This window comes from Podarcis cretensis (genome assembly GCF_951804945.1).
Source record: "Podarcis cretensis genome assembly, chromosome: 10".
Taxonomy (NCBI): domain Eukaryota; kingdom Metazoa; phylum Chordata; class Lepidosauria; order Squamata; family Lacertidae; genus Podarcis; species Podarcis cretensis.
Window position 1 is genome coordinate 76,416,305 of NC_137179.1, and position 18,475 is coordinate 76,434,779.

The 18,475-nt window shown below is 46.9% G+C and overlaps 1 protein-coding gene across 2 annotated transcripts; it reads right to left on the reverse strand.

Moving 5' to 3' along the window:
• Window positions 1-157: 157 nt before the first annotated feature.
• On the reverse strand, window positions 158-17,340 carry OPTN (optineurin). Of its 2 annotated transcripts, none has more exons than XM_079993308.1 (14): window positions 17,193-17,340; window positions 16,382-16,558; window positions 14,379-14,581; window positions 13,225-13,389; window positions 12,698-12,774; window positions 12,409-12,543; window positions 10,800-10,881; window positions 9,972-10,087; window positions 9,671-9,823; window positions 8,976-9,069; window positions 8,090-8,248; window positions 6,160-6,290; window positions 5,870-5,943; window positions 158-1,369 (listed from the first exon to the last, which is right to left on the reverse strand). In XM_079993308.1, the coding sequence occupies exons 2-14, from the start codon at window positions 16,545-16,547 to the stop codon at window positions 1,245-1,247; spliced, it is 1,680 nt and encodes a 559-aa protein (XP_079849434.1). In that variant the 5' UTR covers window positions 16,548-16,558; window positions 17,193-17,340; the 3' UTR covers window positions 158-1,244. The 2 variants fall into 2 exon arrangements, with proteins under 2 accessions (XP_079849434.1, XP_079849435.1); XM_079993309.1 differs by having other exon boundaries at window positions 16,382-16,549; window positions 17,193-17,213.
• Between the last annotated feature and the right edge of the window lie 1,135 nt (window positions 17,341-18,475).

The window sequence follows — 18,475 nt, forward strand, 5'->3', positions numbered from 1 at the left end:
GGGTACGCAATATCAGCATCTCTTTTCCCCCAAACGTTAAAAGTGCGGCACTCGCTGTAACAACTTGCTTCGAGAAACCTGCTCTGCCTCTTCCGAGTCTCTTGCATCAATGTTCCTGCTGGCAAATGTAATGGAAAAACCCCCCATACAAACCAGGTTTTGCAACGTAATTTTATTTTTGATGGATTGCTGTTAATTATAAGAACTAATTGAGTATCTCTTCTTCAAGCATAAAATTGCCTCTTTTTCAAAGTTAGGTGAACTTAAAAAAAAACATTTATTTTTATATTAAACCAGGTTTATCAACATACCAACATGACAATGTTTTTAGGACCAATTAATCTTAGTCTATAGTTTAAAAGAACAATTGTATCATTAAGGTGCCTTTGGAAGGACTACAGGATTTCCTCTTCAAGTATTCAGTTACTAAAATATACTGTATTATTAAACCCACAATTTAGTTTCCCCCGAATAGAATTAAGTGAAACGGCAAATGAAGTCAGATGCACTTTTGCCTCCTTGATACTTCCTAACACAGTTCTCAATTCCATTCCAAAGCTACACAGGCCATCGCCTTGATCCTCTTGAAAAGTGCTGGGCATGTGCTGCCTAGGGGCCAGACCAAGAACAGCCACATTTGAGCATATAGCAAGCATGAGTTTTATAAATGGGACCTTCATAGCCTCTGAACTCAAGAACCAAGTTCTCTAGACCCATCTTTCTTCCCAACTGTGAGAAGAAAAACCCATCACTTTCATCCACCTTCTGTATGTATATAAGCACAGATATGTATAGGCAGAGAACATGGACTCTCATGAAGCACCTGAGCTCATGCAGGCAGACAAACAGCTGCATAGGCTCAGTTGCACTTGCAGATGCCCAGAAGACTGCTAAAATGGGCACACACACATGTTCACGCACATACATAAATGCACATCCTTTCGATTCTCAAACAATAAAACTACCCAAAGGAGTTTATATTCTACCTCTTATAAATATTTTAGTTCAAATAATCATTACGGTGTTGGCATCCTCAGCTTTAGCCAGCTTAGAAAAAAAGAGGCTAACTGGCTTTTTAAAGGGGGAAACCATTTCCCTCACAAGACATAAAATGAAAACCTAAAAATTCCTGTTGAAATAAATAGAAAAAAGACTATTAAATTTCAAAAATCAGGCTCTTTGCTAAGGACATATTCTCTTTAAAAAGTGCATTTCTCATCTTTGAGAATTTTTGAGGCCAGTGCTTAGATGATACAGTCCATGACATGAATCTGAAGTGTGTCCATATCAGGCAGAATCATTCCACACTTCGGACAAGAATGTATTTGGACACTCCTTTGCTGCTGTTGCCAAACCAGATCTTCTGTTTCTGCAGAGACAAATTTCATTTTTGAGAATGAAAGGAAGAGATATAATATTAACAAACATTAAGATGGTCAGGTCCTCTTGTTGAAAAGTCAGTGTTGCTCATCTTTTTGCACTTGTGGGCACATAGGGAATTTTGAGAGAGCTGTGGGCACCAGCCCCTCAGGTAACTTTTCTCCTCTCTCCCGCAAGTCACTTCCACAGAAAGAATGAGAGAACACACACACACTTTGCTTTTTCCCACTGGGTCTCAGTAAAAGTCAGCTCCAATAGAATTGAAATGGATCCTCTTGAACTTGCATGATTTTACATCATATCTCCCCCGCCAAAAAAAACCACCAGAATAACAGTGACCTATGGCATGAGTCCTCATGATTCCCCCCCCCCAATGATAATAAAGCAACCAACAAATTGCAGAAGACATTTGTAGATAAGTAAGTGGGTTCACAGGTGGATTTCAAAGCCAATCCCTATGCCCTTGGAGTTCTGGAGACAGTTCCTAAGAGAAAATGTGGGCCATCTAACAACTGTAGCTCCCTTAACAAACTACAGTTCCCAGGATCCTTGGGGGGGAGGGAGCCCATAACTGCTTAGAGTTGTATGATACTACTTTAAATGCATAGTGCAGATGGGACTCAAATGCTGTACCATACAAAAGTCCTTGCGTATGTATTTTGAAGCCACACAGCCCAGGAGTAGATTTATCTCTTAAACCGGGCTTCCTCTAACTCAGCCCTCCAGATGTTTTGAGACTACAATTCCCATCATCCCTGACCACTGGTCCTGCTAGCTAGGGATCATGGGAGTTGTAGGCCAAAAACATCTGGAGGGCCGAGGTTAAGGAAGCCTGTCTTAAACTGTTGTGTGAGAACTGAACTTATGGGAATCTCAACAGATATGCGACACGAGGAACTATTTTTTGGATGTGTCTAATAATCCACATGGTAGTCCTCTGACCTCCTGCAAGGAGCATAGTCAATGAGCAATTACAGTCTATCCACAGCTGCTGGAATAGACAGGTTTGCAAAAAGTAAGTTCTGATGGCAAAAATCTGAGGGTGGCATTCAATTGAGTTTTACTCAGAGGTTATCCACTGAAGTTAATGAACCTAAATAATTAATAATAATAATAATAATAATAATAATAATAATAATAATATATTATTTATACCCCACCCATCTGGCTGGGTTTCCCCAGCCACTCTGGGCAGCTTCCAACAGAATATTAAAATACAATAGTCTATTAAACATTAAAAACTTCCCTAAACAAGGCTGCCTTCGGATGTCTTCTAAAAGTCTGGTAGTTTTTTCCCTCTTTGACATCTAGTGGGAGGGCGTTCCACAGGGCGGGAGCCACTACCAAAAAGGCCCTCTGCCTGGTTCCCTGTAACTTGGCTTCTCGCAGTGAGGGAACCGCCAGAAGGCCCTCAGCACTGGACCTCAGTGTCCGGGCTGAACGATGGGAGTGGAAACACTCCTTCAGGTATACTGGACTGAGGCCGTTTAGGGCTTTAAAGGTCAACACCAGGACTTTGAATTGTACTCAGAAACGTACTGGGAGCCAATGTAGATCTTTCAAGACTGGTGATATATGGTCTGGGCGGCCGCTCCCAGTCACCAATTTAGCTGCTGCATTCTGGATTAATTGCAGTTTCCGGGTCACCTTCAAAGGTAGCCCCACGTAGAGTGCATTGCAGTAGTCTAAGCGGGAGATAACCAGAGCATGCACCACTCTGGTGAGACAGTCCGCGGGCAGGTAGGGTCTTAGCCGGAGTACAAGGTGGAGCTGGTAGACAGCTGCCCTGGACACAGAATTAACCTGTGCCTCCATGGACAGCTGTGAGTCCAAAATGACTCCCAGGCTGCACACCTGGTCCTTCAGGGGCACAGTTACCCCATTCAGGACCAGGGAATCCCCCACACCCGCCCCCTGTCCCCCCCAAACAGTACTTCTGTCTTGTCAGGATTCAACCTCAATCTGTTAGCCGCCATCCATCCTCCAACCGCCTCCAGGCACTCACACAGGACCTTCACTGCCTTCACTGGTTCTGATTTAAAGGAGAGGTAGAGCTGGGTGTCATCTGCATACTGATGAACACCCAGCCCAAAGCCCCTGATGATCTCTCCCAGCGGCTGCATGGAGATGTTGAAAAGCATGGGGGAGAGGACAGAACCCTGAGGCACCCCACAAGTGAGAGCCCAGGGGTCTGAACACTCATCCTCCACCACCACTTTCTGAACACGGCCCAGGAGGAAGGAGCGGAACCACTATTTAACAGTGCCCCCAGCTCCCAACCCCTCTAGTCGGTCTAGAAGGATGTTATGGTCGATGGTGTCAAAAGCTGCTGAAAGATCCAGCAGAACTAGGAAACAGCTCTCACCTTTGTCCCTAGCCCGCCGGAGATCATTGACCAGTGCGACCAAGGCAGTTTCAGTCCCATGATGAGGCCTGAAACCAGACTGGAAGGGATCCAAATGGTCCGCTTCTTCCAGGTGTGCCTGGAGTTGTTCAGAAACCACCCGCTCAATCACCTTGCCCAAGAATGGTGGATTTGAGACTGAGCAATAGTTGGCCATATTTTTTTAAGAAGCGGTTTAATGACCGCCTCTTTCAGTGGGTCTGGGAAGGCTCCCTCACAGAGGGACGCATTCACCACCCCGCAGATCCCACTGCCCAGCCCTTCCCAGCTCGCTTTTATCAGCCAGGATGGGCAAGGATCAAGGAGACAGGTGGTCGGTTTCACTCGTCCAAGCAGCCTGTCCACATCCTCGGAGGTAACAGATTGGAATTGATCCCATGTAACAAGACTAACAGGACTCTAGCACTCTCTCGCTTTGGTCTTGCTCCCACAGTGGACTCTACCTCCTTCTGAATCTGAGCGACTTTATCTGCAAAAAACTTTGCAAAAGCATTGCAGGAGATCTTGGGTCCCTACCAGGCTCTGGTGACTCAGGTGGTTCCGACAGATTGCGAACCACCTGAAAAAGTCTCCTGCTGCTGTTTTCTGCAGATGCAATAGAGGCGGTGAAGGCGGCCCTCTTCGCCATTGCCATTGCCACTTGGTAGGCTCGACGTTGAGCTCTAGCCCGTGTCCGGTCTGATTCAGAATGAGTTTTCCGCCACCGGTGCTCTAGCTGTCTCAACGATTGTTTCATCGCCCTCAGCTCCAGGTAAAACCACGGGGCTGTCTGGGTTCCATGCAATCGGAGAGGGTGCTTCGGAGCCAGACAGTCGATAGCCCTGGTTAACTCCGCATTCCAGCGGGCCACCAGGGAATCAGCTGAAAGGCCATCAACATGGGATAAAGCATCCCCTACTACTCTCTGGAAACCATTTGGATCCATTAAGTGGCGGGGGCAGACCATCCGAATTGGTCCCACCGCCCTGCAGAGGGGATGGGTCGCAGAGAAGTCCAGTTGCACCAGGAAGTGATCTGACCATGGCACTTCTTTTGTTTCACTTTTACTTAGTGTCAGATCACCAACATCCATAGAGGTAAACACCAGGTCCAAGGCATGTCCGCGGCTATGGGTTGGGCCAGACTTATTCAGGGACAGCCCCATGGAGGCCATGCTTTCCACGAAGTCCCGAGCGGCCCCTTGTAAGGTCATGTCGGCATGGATGTTAAAATCCCCTAGGACGACCAAGCTAGGTGTCTCCAGGAGAACACCCACCACAACCTGAAGCAGCTCGGGCAGGGAATCCTTGGTGCAGCGTGGAGGTCGGTACACCAAAAGGAATCCTGTACTGCCCCTATTGCCCAACTTCCAGAACATGCACTCGGAAAACTGGGTCTTCCCAATAGGACGCCTGGTGCAAACTAATGACTTCCTAAAAATCACTGCAACCCCCCCTCCCCGCCCACATGACCTGGGTTGCTGTGCGTAAGAGAAACCTGGTGGACAAGCAGCGGCAAGGACAGGCCCATCTGCTTCATCCAACCAAGTCTCTGTTACACATGCCAGGTCAAGTCCTTCATCCATGATCAAGTCATGGATGGCAGTGGTCTTATGAATCATTGACCTGACATTGCACAGCAGCACCTTCAGGTCATGTGGGTATCCCTTGCTGATTCTAGTATCCATCCGGTCAGGACCAGACCCGGAGGCAGGAATAGTCCTCAGACAACGACTAAACCTGCCTCCTCGGTAATGAAATGGTCTGGTCACAGTCCTTTATTTCAATGGGTCTACTACTTGGAGTAATCCCTGGAAAAGACCCTGATGTTGGGAAAGATTGAGGGCACAAGGGGAAGGGGATGACAGAGGACCAGATGGTTGGACCGTGTTCTTGAAGCTACTAATGTAAGTTTGACCAAACTGTGGGAGGCAGTGGAAGACAGGAGTGCCTGGCGTGCTCTGGTCCATGGGGTCACGAAGAGTCGGACACGACTAAACAACAACAACAACTTGGAGTAAAAGTTATTTGGATGCCACCCTGAGTTGGCTGTGTGAACCAAGAGCTGTGGTGTTGCAAGTTTCTCAGTTTGCCCTTTTAATTTTACCTCCTTGAGAAAAGTGAGACTGGCCTTGATCTGATGGGAGTCTGTGCCGAGTTTGCATTTCTGCCAGCATATTCCTAGAGAGAGAAAAAAAGAGATTGCTAATGCCTTACCCTCATTTTCTATGGCTCCCCCCCCCCCCCAAATCAGCATGGCAGTGAAGAACTGAAAATGGAGAGAAAAGATGCAGCCCAATAAACTTATTTTTTTAAAAATAGTCCCACTGTTCTCTCCTCTCACAAAATATTGAAAACGTTTCAGTAGCTAAACATTTCCTCTGATCCATTTCTCACCTTCCGAGATCTTCATGGTCTTGCTTCTCTGTCAGCAAGTACGCTAGCTGGGCAGCCAATTGCTCCTTTTCCTCATGGATCTTCTCCCGTGCTGCTCGTTCAGCGTGGAAGTCAGAACAATAGAGCTCCATCTAATCAGGGAACAAACAGGAATAAAGATCACAACGTGCTTTAAAAAGAGATAAATGAGTCAATCTGAGTTAATATGCTGCCCTAATCCTGTTCCAAATCAAGGGTGGCTGTACTAGCTAAAGGATCCTGCCTCACCGAGCTTCCTCAGCCATCATCCGCCATGAACCACCATTGGCAGCAACAGCTGCAGGTATGTTCTATGCTTATGATAATATTTTATTCTCTTGCTAGTTGTGCTGTTTTAAGTGTGCATTTTATATTCAACTTCCTCTAGTAATGTTTTCTCTTGAAATCTTTTAAGATAATATTTTAGTTTCTTGTTAATTATGTAGCCTTGAATGTATACTTGTCTGTCTTCAGTATTGTTTTATTTGATCCTTTAATCTAGGTTGTAAACTGGTTTGAGATTTTTTTCTTAAAAAATAAAGCAGTATAGAAATGAAAATTAACAACAGCAACAACTCATTTCTTTACACAATCAAGACTTCAGAATTTGGATTACAATCATAGCCGAAAGACTGAATAATCTTAGCACTAATCAGTTGGATTTATTAAAAAGCAGAAAATTGCAATCAACATCAAATGCCTAATTAAAAATATAAAAATATTACAATCAAACCAAGAACAATAAGCAGTTATTTTCCCCAATGTGTAAAAAGCTTTTGACCATGTAAAATGGTATTTCTTATATAATACTCTTGAATCATTGCCTTGATAAGTATAATATAGGATCACAGTTTAAAAACTGGATTACTTTAATGTAGTACAAACCCTCAAACAACAGTCTATGTAAATGGCTCACTCTCCTCCCAATTTAATTTACAAAGTGATATACGCCAAGGGTGTCCATCCTTATGTACTGAATTATTTTGTTAAGTGGCACACATACACACATGCATATGAGTTTATATTAGCATTTATTTATTTAAGCTTATCTATATATCTAAAGTTTCTAAGATCAATTCTTGTTTGCCTTTTATAATAAATAAAACTTTTAAAGGGAAAAAAATAAATAATACTAATTTTATTATTTATACCCTGCCCATCTGGCTAGGTTTCCCCAGCCACTCTGGGCAGCTTACAAAATAAACGGATTATCTTCAAGGTTAGTCATACTTAAGAGTAAAGGTAAAGGTAAAGGTACCCCTGCCCGTACGGGCCAGTCTTGACAGACTCTGGGGTTGTGCGCCCATCTCACTTAAGAGGCCAGGGGCCAGCGCTGTCCGGAGACACTTCCGGGTCACGTGGCCAGCGTGACATCGCTGCTCTGGCCAGAGCCAGAGCCAGAGCCGCACACGGAAACGCCGTTTACCTTCCCACTGGTAAGCGGTCCCTATTTATCTACTTGCACCCGGAGGTGCTTTCGAACTGCTAGGTTGGCAGGCGCTGGGACCGAGCAGCGGGAGCGCACCCCGCCGCAGGGATTCGAACCGCCGACCTTTCGATCGGCAAGCCCTAGGCGCTGAGGCTTTAACCCACAGCGCCACCTGCGTCCCATATATCTAAAGTTTCTAAGATCAATTCTTGTTTGCCTGTTATAATAAATAAAACTTTTAAAGGGAAAAAAATAAATAATACTAATTTTATTATTTATACCCTGCCCATCTGGCTAGGTTTCCCCAGCCACTCTGGGCAGCTTACAAAATAAACGGATTATCTTCAAGGTTAGTCATACTTAAGAGTAGACCCGCTCAAATGAATGGGCTCAAGTATTTTAAGTCAACTGATTTCATTCTCTCTGCTGAAGAGTGGAGCAGGATTTCACCGAACCACCACATGACAGGTGTCCTTACCATACCTGAGCTCGGAGGATAGCCACAGTTTCCAGTTCTTCCTCCTGCCTGGCAATGGTCTGCTTCATTTCATCTATCTGGAACTGTTTGGCAGCTAGGGCTTCCTCTGCCATATCCAGTCTGTGAATGAGTTCCTCAGATGTAGCCTTATTGATCCTTTCAGCCTGCAGCAGGTTTAATCAGGGCGGGGAACACAGTGCAATCAGAAACATCTTATGGCTTCTGGTGGCCTGGCAGTCTAAACCCGTGAATGAGCTGCATCGCAGCGCAAGCAGCTGCTCCCAATGCAAAAATCAGGAGGGGAAAACACTGTGGTCACAGCTTGGTTATGTGGGGCTCTGCATCCAGTTCTACTACTCCTGTCTGGAAAACAGTGTACTAAAGAATGGAAAAGTATGGCTCCACCACTGTTGCAGGTGAAGGAGACCATGATCTCTCCTTAGGATGCCATCATCCTAAGTGCCGTCATCCCTCCCCATTTCCTGCTCCCATACCAATAAATGCTCTAAAGCACAAATGCATATGTCATAACCTACCTCTCCCACAGTAATCTTTTATCAATTGCACTTCTTCTTTAGTCTTCTTTCTTTTTTCTCTTCTACACTACTTAAATCAGGGAAGTCTTTATTAATGCTGTGCTAAACCTCAGTATTGTCTAATGTCGCTATTTGTAGTCATTTTTGCTGTTGCATTTTATTATTAAGAATACAAATGGAAGAAAGCACTTTGCGCAACACAGCTGGAACCAAGCAGAGCAACTGGGAGATATGGGCACCTCCTGCATGTTCTGACCCTATTGAACCCTGAAGGAACTTTCACAAAGGGGGTGGAAATGCTGTTCATTCCACTTCCTTACATAGCACTGGGACTATTCTTTAGAGCAAGTCTTACCTCTTTGTCTTTTAGTTCTTCAACTGTCTGCTTTGCTTTGGTCAGTTCAGGTACAAGCTTGCTATAAGCATCCTGCAATGTGTTAAATTTCTGTCTGTTGGAAGACAAGTACATATGAAAATAAGCAATTTTAGGAAGAAAGGCTTATTTGATGACTTTCTGCTTTGTTCACTTGTGTCCTTCAATGATTTCACAGTTCCTCAATAAAACAGAGATAATTTCTCGGTGTATTAAATTTCAACAACAAAATACATGTAGACTGTGTGGCAGCCTTAGGACCCTTTCACATATTGCACTTCAACAAACCGGGGCTTGTCACAGAATGTACACCAGGACAGGGATCTACAGCAAATCCTCTGACAAGTGTATCATTTTATCATATTCACATTTTCTCTACATATATTGGGGGAGAGGGGAGAGACTGAATGTATACTTGTAAAATGCAATGCAAGAAGAGGCCCTATACCTTTTCTTCAAACAATGAATAACCAAGGTAGGGCAATTTCAGTTGGAAACCTAATCAGCACCACGGGTTTCCCTAAAGAGAAGGATTTATTTTTTTTGTCAGATTCTTCTTTGCAAGCTCAGTTTAGCTGATCAGCAGTGACAATCATGGAGGCGGAAATAGAAGGCGTGCATCGCAGCCACATTTCGAGTCTCACTTTCTCACCACCTGCTCCTGAGCCCATACTCACTGCTCTTCGTTTGCTCTGGCTTCCTCCAGCTTGATTTCTGACTGCATGCTCTCCACTTGAAGCTCCAGCTTCTTAATGGTGTACAGCAGCTGCTGCTTCTCATCCAGGTCTCCAGCACTTTCACCATGTTGCTGTCTCTCGAGAGCCTGGCACCTGGGAAGGAGATCATGGGGGACTTCACCAAGGAGTGAATGGAGGGAGAGAGATGCTCTGCCAGAAACTGGTTGCACCCCTTGAGGGATGCTCTGCCTCAAGAAAATATAAAGGCCTGTTCTGATATGTAATTCAACAGCACTCTTACTTCTCTTGCAGCTTCTTCTGGATTATCTCAGCATCTTTTAATTTAGCATGTGTCTCCTGAAGTTCTTTGAACAGGGCAGACACTTGTAGGTTCAGAGTCTCTACTTCATCACCCACCTGCAAGAAACAGGAAAATCCACCTAAAAACACAGGTTGAGTCCATACACTTACTGCAGACTGAATTAACAATACAGCCCTGCTATTATGCTTCTAGTTTTTTGCATAATTAGTCAGAAAAGCATCTAGTCACTAGTAGCAGATTTGAGTTTAAATATTCTGAATATACACATAAGAAAGAGCCTCTTGTCTGCAGCAGAGGCAAGATAGGCACAAGAGCCATTTCTATAATGGGGCAAGCAGCTTCTGCAAAACCAATTTGCATTCCCAACTGTTTCTACCAAGCAAACAATTGTTCCTAGCTTGAGGGAAGATGAATCTCTTTGAGGAAGCCACACAGACCCTGAGCTGCAAGGCATCCACACCGACTCCCCTGACCTCCCTCATTTGGTATCTACATGGGTAAGGCCAAACCATTGGTGAAATATAGGTGATGTCACCTCCAGTTCAGTGAGGCCATGGAACTCTGCCTGTCAAGTTTCCCAGAGGCAAGTTTACAGCATCACCCAGAATGTGTGAGATATTCTGAGACCCAATGGTCCAGATCAGTATTTGCATTAGTGGGCAGCTGCGTGCAAATGAAGGCATGAGAAACTTTCGAAAGTTCACTCTGCCCATTGGGTGACGAGCCTTCTAGAGCCCATCCGTAGGAAGGACAAGTCTACCCCAAAGCATGACTGGCATGGTGCATTAATAGATGAGCCACACTTACGCTTTCTGCTCTCTCTTTTACTTCCTCCTCCTCAGGTTCCATCTGAGTGCCTTTCTCTGCAGTTTTATTTTCTAAGAGAAGTCTGTGAAACACAAGAATCCAATCCCAATTTAAACATATTAGTATGTAAGTCATATTGCTATAGATTTGATGGGAAAGGTCATGAGAACATGTGGCAGTCAATGATATTTTCCAGAAGCCCTTCTCCACTCCTAAAGCAAGTGGGATTCATTGTGGAATCTGTTCACTGTCAACACAAGAATACAAGATTGCTGCATTTGGGGGAATGTGTAGGTAGCACAGGTCAAAACCACTCCAGCTACAGGGCATTCTCTCTTGTAGAGTAGAACAAACAGTTGCCAGTGAACTAAGAGGAATACAGTGGTACCTCTGGATGCAAACGGGATCCGTTCCGGAGCCCTGTTCGCATCCTGAAGCGTCATTTTGAGCGTCTGCGCATGCGCGAGTGGTGGAACCCGGAAGTAACGCGCTCTGTTACTTCCGGGTTGCCGCGGAGCGTAACCTGAAAACACTCAACCTGAAGCACATTTAACCTGAGGTATGACTGTAATTGTTTTTTCATGCTACTAAAACATTTAAAAGGTTATATATATATATATATATATATATATATATATATATATATAGTAAGTAGTATAATGGGGGACGCAGGTGGCGCTGTGGTCCAAACCACTGAGCCTCTTGGGCTTGCTGATCAGAAGGTCGGCAGTTCAAATCCCTGCGACGGGGTGAGCTCCCGTCGCTCAGTCCTTGCTCCAGCCAACCTAGCTGTTCAAAAGCACAAAGTGCAAGTAGATAAATAGGTACCGCTCCGGCTGGAAGGTAAACAGCATTTCCGTGTGCTGCTCTGGTTTCGCCAGAAGTGGCTTAGTCATGCTGGCCACATGACCCGGAAAAACTGTCTGCGGACAAACGTTGGCTCCCTTGGCCAGTAAAGTGAGATGAGCGCCGCAACCCCAGAGTCGTTCGTGACTGGACTTAACTGTCAGGGGTCCTTTACCTTTACCTTTTAAAGTAGTATAATGGTTAGAGTTTTGGAATAGGACCTGGGAGACCAGGGTTCAAATCCCCACTCAGCCTTCATGAAACTCACTGGGTGACCTTGGGCCAACCACTGCGTCTCAGCCTAACCTACTCCACAGGGTTGTTGTGGAGATTAAATGAGGAGGGGGAGAACCATGTACACCCCACCTTGAGCTCCTTGGAGAAAAAGGCAGGATATAAATGCCATAAATATAAATATTAAAATCTCTAACACTTTAGATGCAACTTAGGTTATTAGGGGCTTACAAAAACAGCATTAATTGCCTTACAGTGTAGCTGAACAGATGACAGGGTCAACATGTGTGAAATGCTTAGGGGAAACACTCAGAAATACGATTTTAAGTTCAGGACTTAACAGCTTTGTTTGAGATCATATCTATACATCAAAACACTGAAAATGGATTGTATTCAACGTTAACAGTGCTTAGACCCATTGAAAATAATGGACATGACCACCTGAGGTCCATTAACTTCAATAGGTCTCCTCTGAGTATGACTAATGTTGGATTCAACCCAATAATTATAAACTATAGATGGTTGCCACCTTTCCTTCTGCTCCTGGAGCTCCTTTTCCAAGGCTTCTCTCTTCTGGGTCTCGCTCCTGAGGCAATGAAGAAGCTGGCTGACAGTCAACTCTTCGGTTTCCAACTTTTTTTTTGCTTCATCCTGAGATCTGCTCCTGTTTTGACAAAATAGAAGAGAGCAGAGCAGAGCAGTAGCTGGAGTGCTGCACTTCACTCTTCTTCTTTTAAACCCCTTTCTCTAACAGAAGACTAGGAAGGGTACCACAAATCAAAATCTACCATTAGGAGCAGCCCAGGAATTCTACTTACCCATAGGCAGCTGCATCCCTCGTTGTTTTGCCACGAAGGTCTTGAATTTCTTTCACACCGCCATTTAATTCTCCTTCCTGTGGGAAATTGGAAGGGGAGAACATGACAACTCTGAATCTGACATGTTGCAGTTATGTGATGCATTGCATTAATCTCCCTCTAACATCATCTAAGAAAATACACACGGAAGACACTAGGTCAATAATAATATGAACCAACAAAGCCCAATCTACAACTCAGTTAAGCCAGAGTGCTGAGATTCCTAGACAGCGGTGCTGTCAGGGTAGGACTTTTGATTAAAAGCTCAGGGCCCCTGTCAGCTGATGAACGGGATTCTCCCCCCTCCAACATCAGTGGGCTGACTTCCCACATTTTGAAATAATGAACATTACTACCAAAAGTCGGGGGGGGGCACACCATAAGACTATGAAGCCCAGAGATTACCCAACTGCACAACTGCTTCCAGACCAACCGACAGCACCTGCCATGCATTTTTTTCTCTGGGAGAAGGGACAGCTCTCGCTTACGTGCATCCTGATCTCCACAAATGAGTCATCAGTTCCAATGTTGAGCTTCAGCTGCAGCTCTGAAATGATGGCAACCAGATCGGCCTTCTCAGCCTGCAGCTTCGCCACTTGCATCCTCAGCTGCTCTAGCTCCTGGGCCATCTCCTTTTTGGAAACCGTGCATCCCTAGGAGAAGCAGTTTAGACGGAGAGGGTTGGGGAAGCCAGGAGATACAGGAGGAGAGTGTGAAGGATGTGCCACATATTAACTAGGCCCTTTTAAAATGTGGTTCTTTTTTGGGGGGGGGGTTGTTATTGGGTTGTTGTTTTTCTTTTGATTATATATATTGTTGTTTTTCTTTTCATTATATATATTGTGGTTTTATATTTTGATTTTGTTCTGTGAGCTGCCCTGAGACCACCGGGTATAGGGCACTATATAAATGCAATAAATAATAATAACAAGAATAACTGGACACTGAGTTCATATAAGCCCAAGCTCTCTGCCCCTGCCGCCTTATTTATTTGTATTAAAATTTCTATTCCAGCCATCTAGTGCCTATGTGTTTATCTTCCCCTTTTATAATATTGCAGATTGTAAATCTTATTGTTTTATTCCTTTGATCTGTTTTAAACTTTTGGCATATACAGTTGTACCTTGGTTCTCAAATGCCTTGGTGCTCGTACGTTTTGGCTCCTGAACACTGAAAACCCGGAAGTAAGTGTTCCAGTTTACGACTTTTTTTCAGAAGCTGAACGTCCGACGCAGCTTCCAGTTGAGTGCAGGAAGCTCCTGCAGCCAATTGGAAGCTGCGCCTTGGCTTCTGAATGTTTCAGAAGTCAAACAGACTTCCAGAAAGGATTACGTTCAAGAACCAAGGTACAACTGTGTGTGTGTGTGTGTGTGTGTGTGTCTACACACACACACACACACACACACACACACACACACACAAACCAAAACTGCAAGTCATTTCGAAGCATTTTATGTAGTTAGTGACAAATCAATGTAATAAAGAATATGAACTGCACTTACGACTGCAGCCTTGGACAGTTAGCTATTCACAGTCTCTGCTGTTGTTGTTGTTTGTCCAGCAATAAAAAAAAGTTTCTCTAGTTGTGCCAGTTTTTATAGCTGTGCCCCATGCATGCACACACGCTCATAGTTTTATTTACCTTTGTGGACCCTTCCTCTCTCTCTTCCAGAGTCTGGAGTTGCTCTTTCAGGGCTTCATTCTCTACACATTTGGTTGCCAAGCACTGCCTGGCTTCCTTGAATTTAGTTTCATAGAACTCCCGCTCTTCTTTCAGCTTCTCTCTCCATGTGGAAAGCTCCTCAAAGCGATCCTTCATAGCTTGATTACGCTGCCTCATGGCTTCTGTTGGGACATGCCAAAATAGTGCATTAGCATGTATCAATATACTCCAGTTACTCTCCCTCCCCAAACCAGAACCTGGATATAGGCAAAATTCACTGAAGAGGGCAGGGCTCGCCCGAGACACTTTGCCACCTGAGGCAAAACACAAACGGGCTCCCCCTCTCCCTACCAGGGAAGCGGGAGAGGGTGAAGATCTACATCAGGAACAAGTGGGGAATGAAGCTCTACATTGGGATCTGCTGCCCCTGTGGATCCTGCCACCTGATGTGGTTGCCTCACCACACCTAATGGGTGGGCCGGCCCTGGAAAGTTTCATGGATGAAACTGCACTTTTTGCAGTGCTGCCTGGCCCACTAGGGCGAAAGGGGCACTGCTCTGCCAACCTCAGACTGCCTTTGGCCAGCCCCATCGGCCTGCTTTCTTACTTACAACCTACCCAGGGGGGGCACTGCCTGTCAGCTCCTACCTTGAGTCTCAGTGATGGCTTTGTAGAACTCAGCAGGTGGGGAGGACAACTGGAATTGGGAAAGAGAGTGCCTCTGAGCACTCACACAGTGCTTTGCTAGTGAGTAACTACAGCTGACGGTCTTAGCATCAAGAACTAAGGGAACACAGACTCATAAGCTAAGACCCTTAGATCCTTTTCACATGTACAACTAGCAAGTCAAGTGTCCCCCATCTTCCTGCCTAAGTGTAGAACCTTACACCTGGCCCTACTGAAATACATATTGTTAGTTTTGGCCCAGTTCTCCAACCCCGATTCTGTGTTCTGCAGCACTGGCTAGATGGGCTGTTTGTGAGGTGGGAAGAAAGCACGTTGTTCAGGCCACCTTAAGTCCCAGATATATTAACATTCATCCCATGCACCTCTCCAGTTATGCCACCATAGAAGCAGCCACTCTCACTGACTAGACCCAGATCTGCTTAGTTTCACCGAAGTAGCTGCCTCACATACCTCCTGCCCCAAGCTGAGCCCTCAGCACTCAGTCAGAGGGCAATTGGCTCAAGCAAGCCGAGCATTCAAGGCCAAACAAGTTACCGTATTTTTCGCACCATAGGACGCACCGGACAATAAGACGCACCTTGTTTTAGAGGAGGGAGAACAAGAAAAAAAAATCTCCCCCTCTCTGCCCAGCGCCCCTTCAGCGAAGCGGCAGGAGGTGCTGCGCAGAGAGGGGGAGAATTTTCCCCCTCTTGTTTTCCCGCTCTAAAAGGTGCCGTTTAAGGTGCGTTCAGGCGGCTACCTTGGCGAGAGCGAGAGGGGTCGGTGCGCAACGACCCCTCTCACTCTCCAGGCTTCAGGTTCCTTTCGATCTGCTCTTTGGGGCTGACGGGGGAAGCCCACCACCAGCCCCAAAGAGCAGGTCAGGGAGCAGCGGAAAGGCGCAGCGGGGAGGCTGCTGCCATAGTTGCACGTCACTTCTCCAGCTGGGAGAGAGTAAGTGGGGCTTCTTTAGCCCCAGGCGGCTCTCCCGGCTAGAGAGGTGGCGCGCGGCTAAAGAGGCTCCTGCCATAGCCAGGAGAGGGTCGCGGGGGGGGGGGGCGCTGCTTTAGCCCCGGGTGCGCTCTCCCAGCTGGAGAGGTGACACGCGGCTATAGAGGCTCCTGCCATAGCTGCGCGTCACCTCTCCAGCCGGGAGAGGGTCGCGGGGCTATGGCATCTTCGCTCCATAGGACGCACACACATTTCCCCTTCATTTTTGAAGGGGAAAAAGTGCGTCCTATAGAGCGAAAAATACGGTAACTTCAAGGCCATCTCCGTGAAGCCATGTGGAAGTGCATGCAATGTCAGTTGTTCACCTTTAAGCTCATTGTTCTCGGTAATGAGCTCTTTCATCTGCTGCACCATCTCTTCAACCGTGGATGTGCCGAGTGCGGGAGGCGGCACACTTGGATGGCCATTTTCCACCTCAGTCTTGCTACACCGCCCATTACCAGCAAGACAATTTAATGGCTTCGTGGACATTGCTACAGTTACTTTGCAGAGAAAGAAAAAATAGATAATTATAATAATACACCTTCCATTGGGCTGTGGTTTATATACACGAGGAGTTATTTGGGCTATGAAATTTTGATGAATGAAAACATTGTACTAATTAGTACACATAGTTCTCATCAGCCCTTCTGTAGACATTGGTCAGAACGATGTTCAGAAGTTTCTGGACAGGTGTGCCAAGAGGAGGGGGGAGAGCAGGATCACACCGACTGCCCATGCCCCACCAAGGCAGGTAGGGGGTGTTAGTGAGAAAGGGCTGCATACTGGGTGTTTTTGGGACTGCAGCTGGGAGCCCTGATGGGCGCAGGCTTTGCAACTGCAGGGAAGATTTCTCATGAAGGCTGTACACCCAGCCGGCAATGGAGTGTGCCTCCGGGGGGGGGGGATCTCCCTGGGGCGCGAGCCTGGCGACAAGACCCAGCGGGGCTGCAGGAGGGGCCGAGGGAGGCGGCCCAGAGCCCCGTCGGGCTCGCTCGGGGCTTTCCTCCGGAGCCTTTTCTTCTCCTGAAGTTCTCCCGCACCTGCGCCCCCGCCCGCTCCCCGCCCTGGGCCGGGGGCTCCGGCTCGCCTCTCCTCTCCCGCGCCGCGACAGGCTCGGCCCCGGGGCCCCCTCACCAGCCCGCGGCCCCGCAGCTCCTCGGGCCCGACCTCCTCCTCCTCCTCCTGGGGCGGCGACGCGGAAGAGGCGCTGGCGGGAGGGAGGGAGCGAGGCCGGCCTTGCCCCTCGGGCCGGTCAGCTGACGGAAGCGGCGCCTCCTCGCTCCGGCGCCTCCTCCGCGCCCCGCGCAGCGCAGCGCCCCGAGGGCGGCTCCGTTTCCAGGCCCGGAACTGGCCGCGTGGTGCCTGCCCAGCGCGCCGCCCCCCCCCCCCGGCGCCCCGCTCTCCATTCCTAGCTCTCCACTAAGGGGGAGTCGGGCTGGGGAAAGCCCCTTTCGTTCTCCCCAAGAATCCGGGGAAGGAGACCACATTTAGCACTGGCTGGGGAAGGCTTTTTAAAAAAGTTTAATGCTTTATTATGTGTTTCTATATGTTGGCATCCGCCCAGAGTGGCTGGAGCAGCCAAGTCCGAGGGAGGAGGATTCCGGCCTCCTGGGGAGCAGGGCTGCACCGCCCAGACTGTGGCACCCCGAGGTCCTTGGAAGGAAGGTGGGATACAAATGCGTGTAATAAACGGGCAAAGGGGCCCTCTAATTTGAGCACTCTGCAAAGCAATAGGCTTCCCCTTCTGGTACCCTTCAGCCAAGACAGCCTCTGATGATGCCCAGAGCAGGGGGGAGATGAGAAAAAGTTGTTGTTTAGTCCTGTCAGACTCTTCATGACCCCAACTAAGCCTATTTGGTCCTGCTTTCCTTCAAGCCTTTGCAATGCAAAACTCTCTGTTTTCCTCTTGAGGTTATGCAGCCATTTCTCTGGTGGCTTCTGTGATTTCAGCAGGCATCACTCCATTGTCAAGCCTACATTTTAAACAGTAAAAACATGCTGTTAAAAAAGAAATCAGAAACTAATTTTGTGGCAAGTGCTTCATCCAACATCATGCCACATGCAGCCCCAGCTGGAAGGGACGTCTAGCCTTATACTTGGGCAGACTTAGCTCTGCATCTGTGTTGGCCTCCACCAACCGTGTTTTGGACCACAACACCCATCCGTCTCGGCCACTAGTCCATAAGACTGGAGGGCAGCAGGTTGGTGAAGGCAGAACTGTGTGATTATTAGCTCTGTTCTTCTATTAAAATGGAACAATCTGTTAGGAATCGTATAACATGGAGGATGTTTCCTTGCTGCAAACTGAATGTCATCTAGCTTACACAATTCCTTCCAGCTCTGCAGTGCTATGATTCTTTGTTTGAGACAGGGAGCTGTCACACACTTTTTGGGAGCCTTTACTTAAGCCCATTATT

Coding starts and splice junctions, on each gene's coding strand:
- OPTN (XM_079993308.1), bottom strand. CDS start 16,547: ATGTCCACGAAGCCATTAAATTGTCTTGCTGGTAATGGGCGGTGTAGC. Junction 10,088..10,799: donor TAAAAGAGAGAGCAGAAAGC/GTAAGTGTGGCT, acceptor TGTTTCTTGCAG/GTGGGTGATGAAGTAGAGAC. Junction 8,249..8,975: donor AAGAACTAAAAGACAAAGAG/GTAAGACTTGCT, acceptor AACCTGCTGCAG/GCTGAAAGGATCAATAAGGC.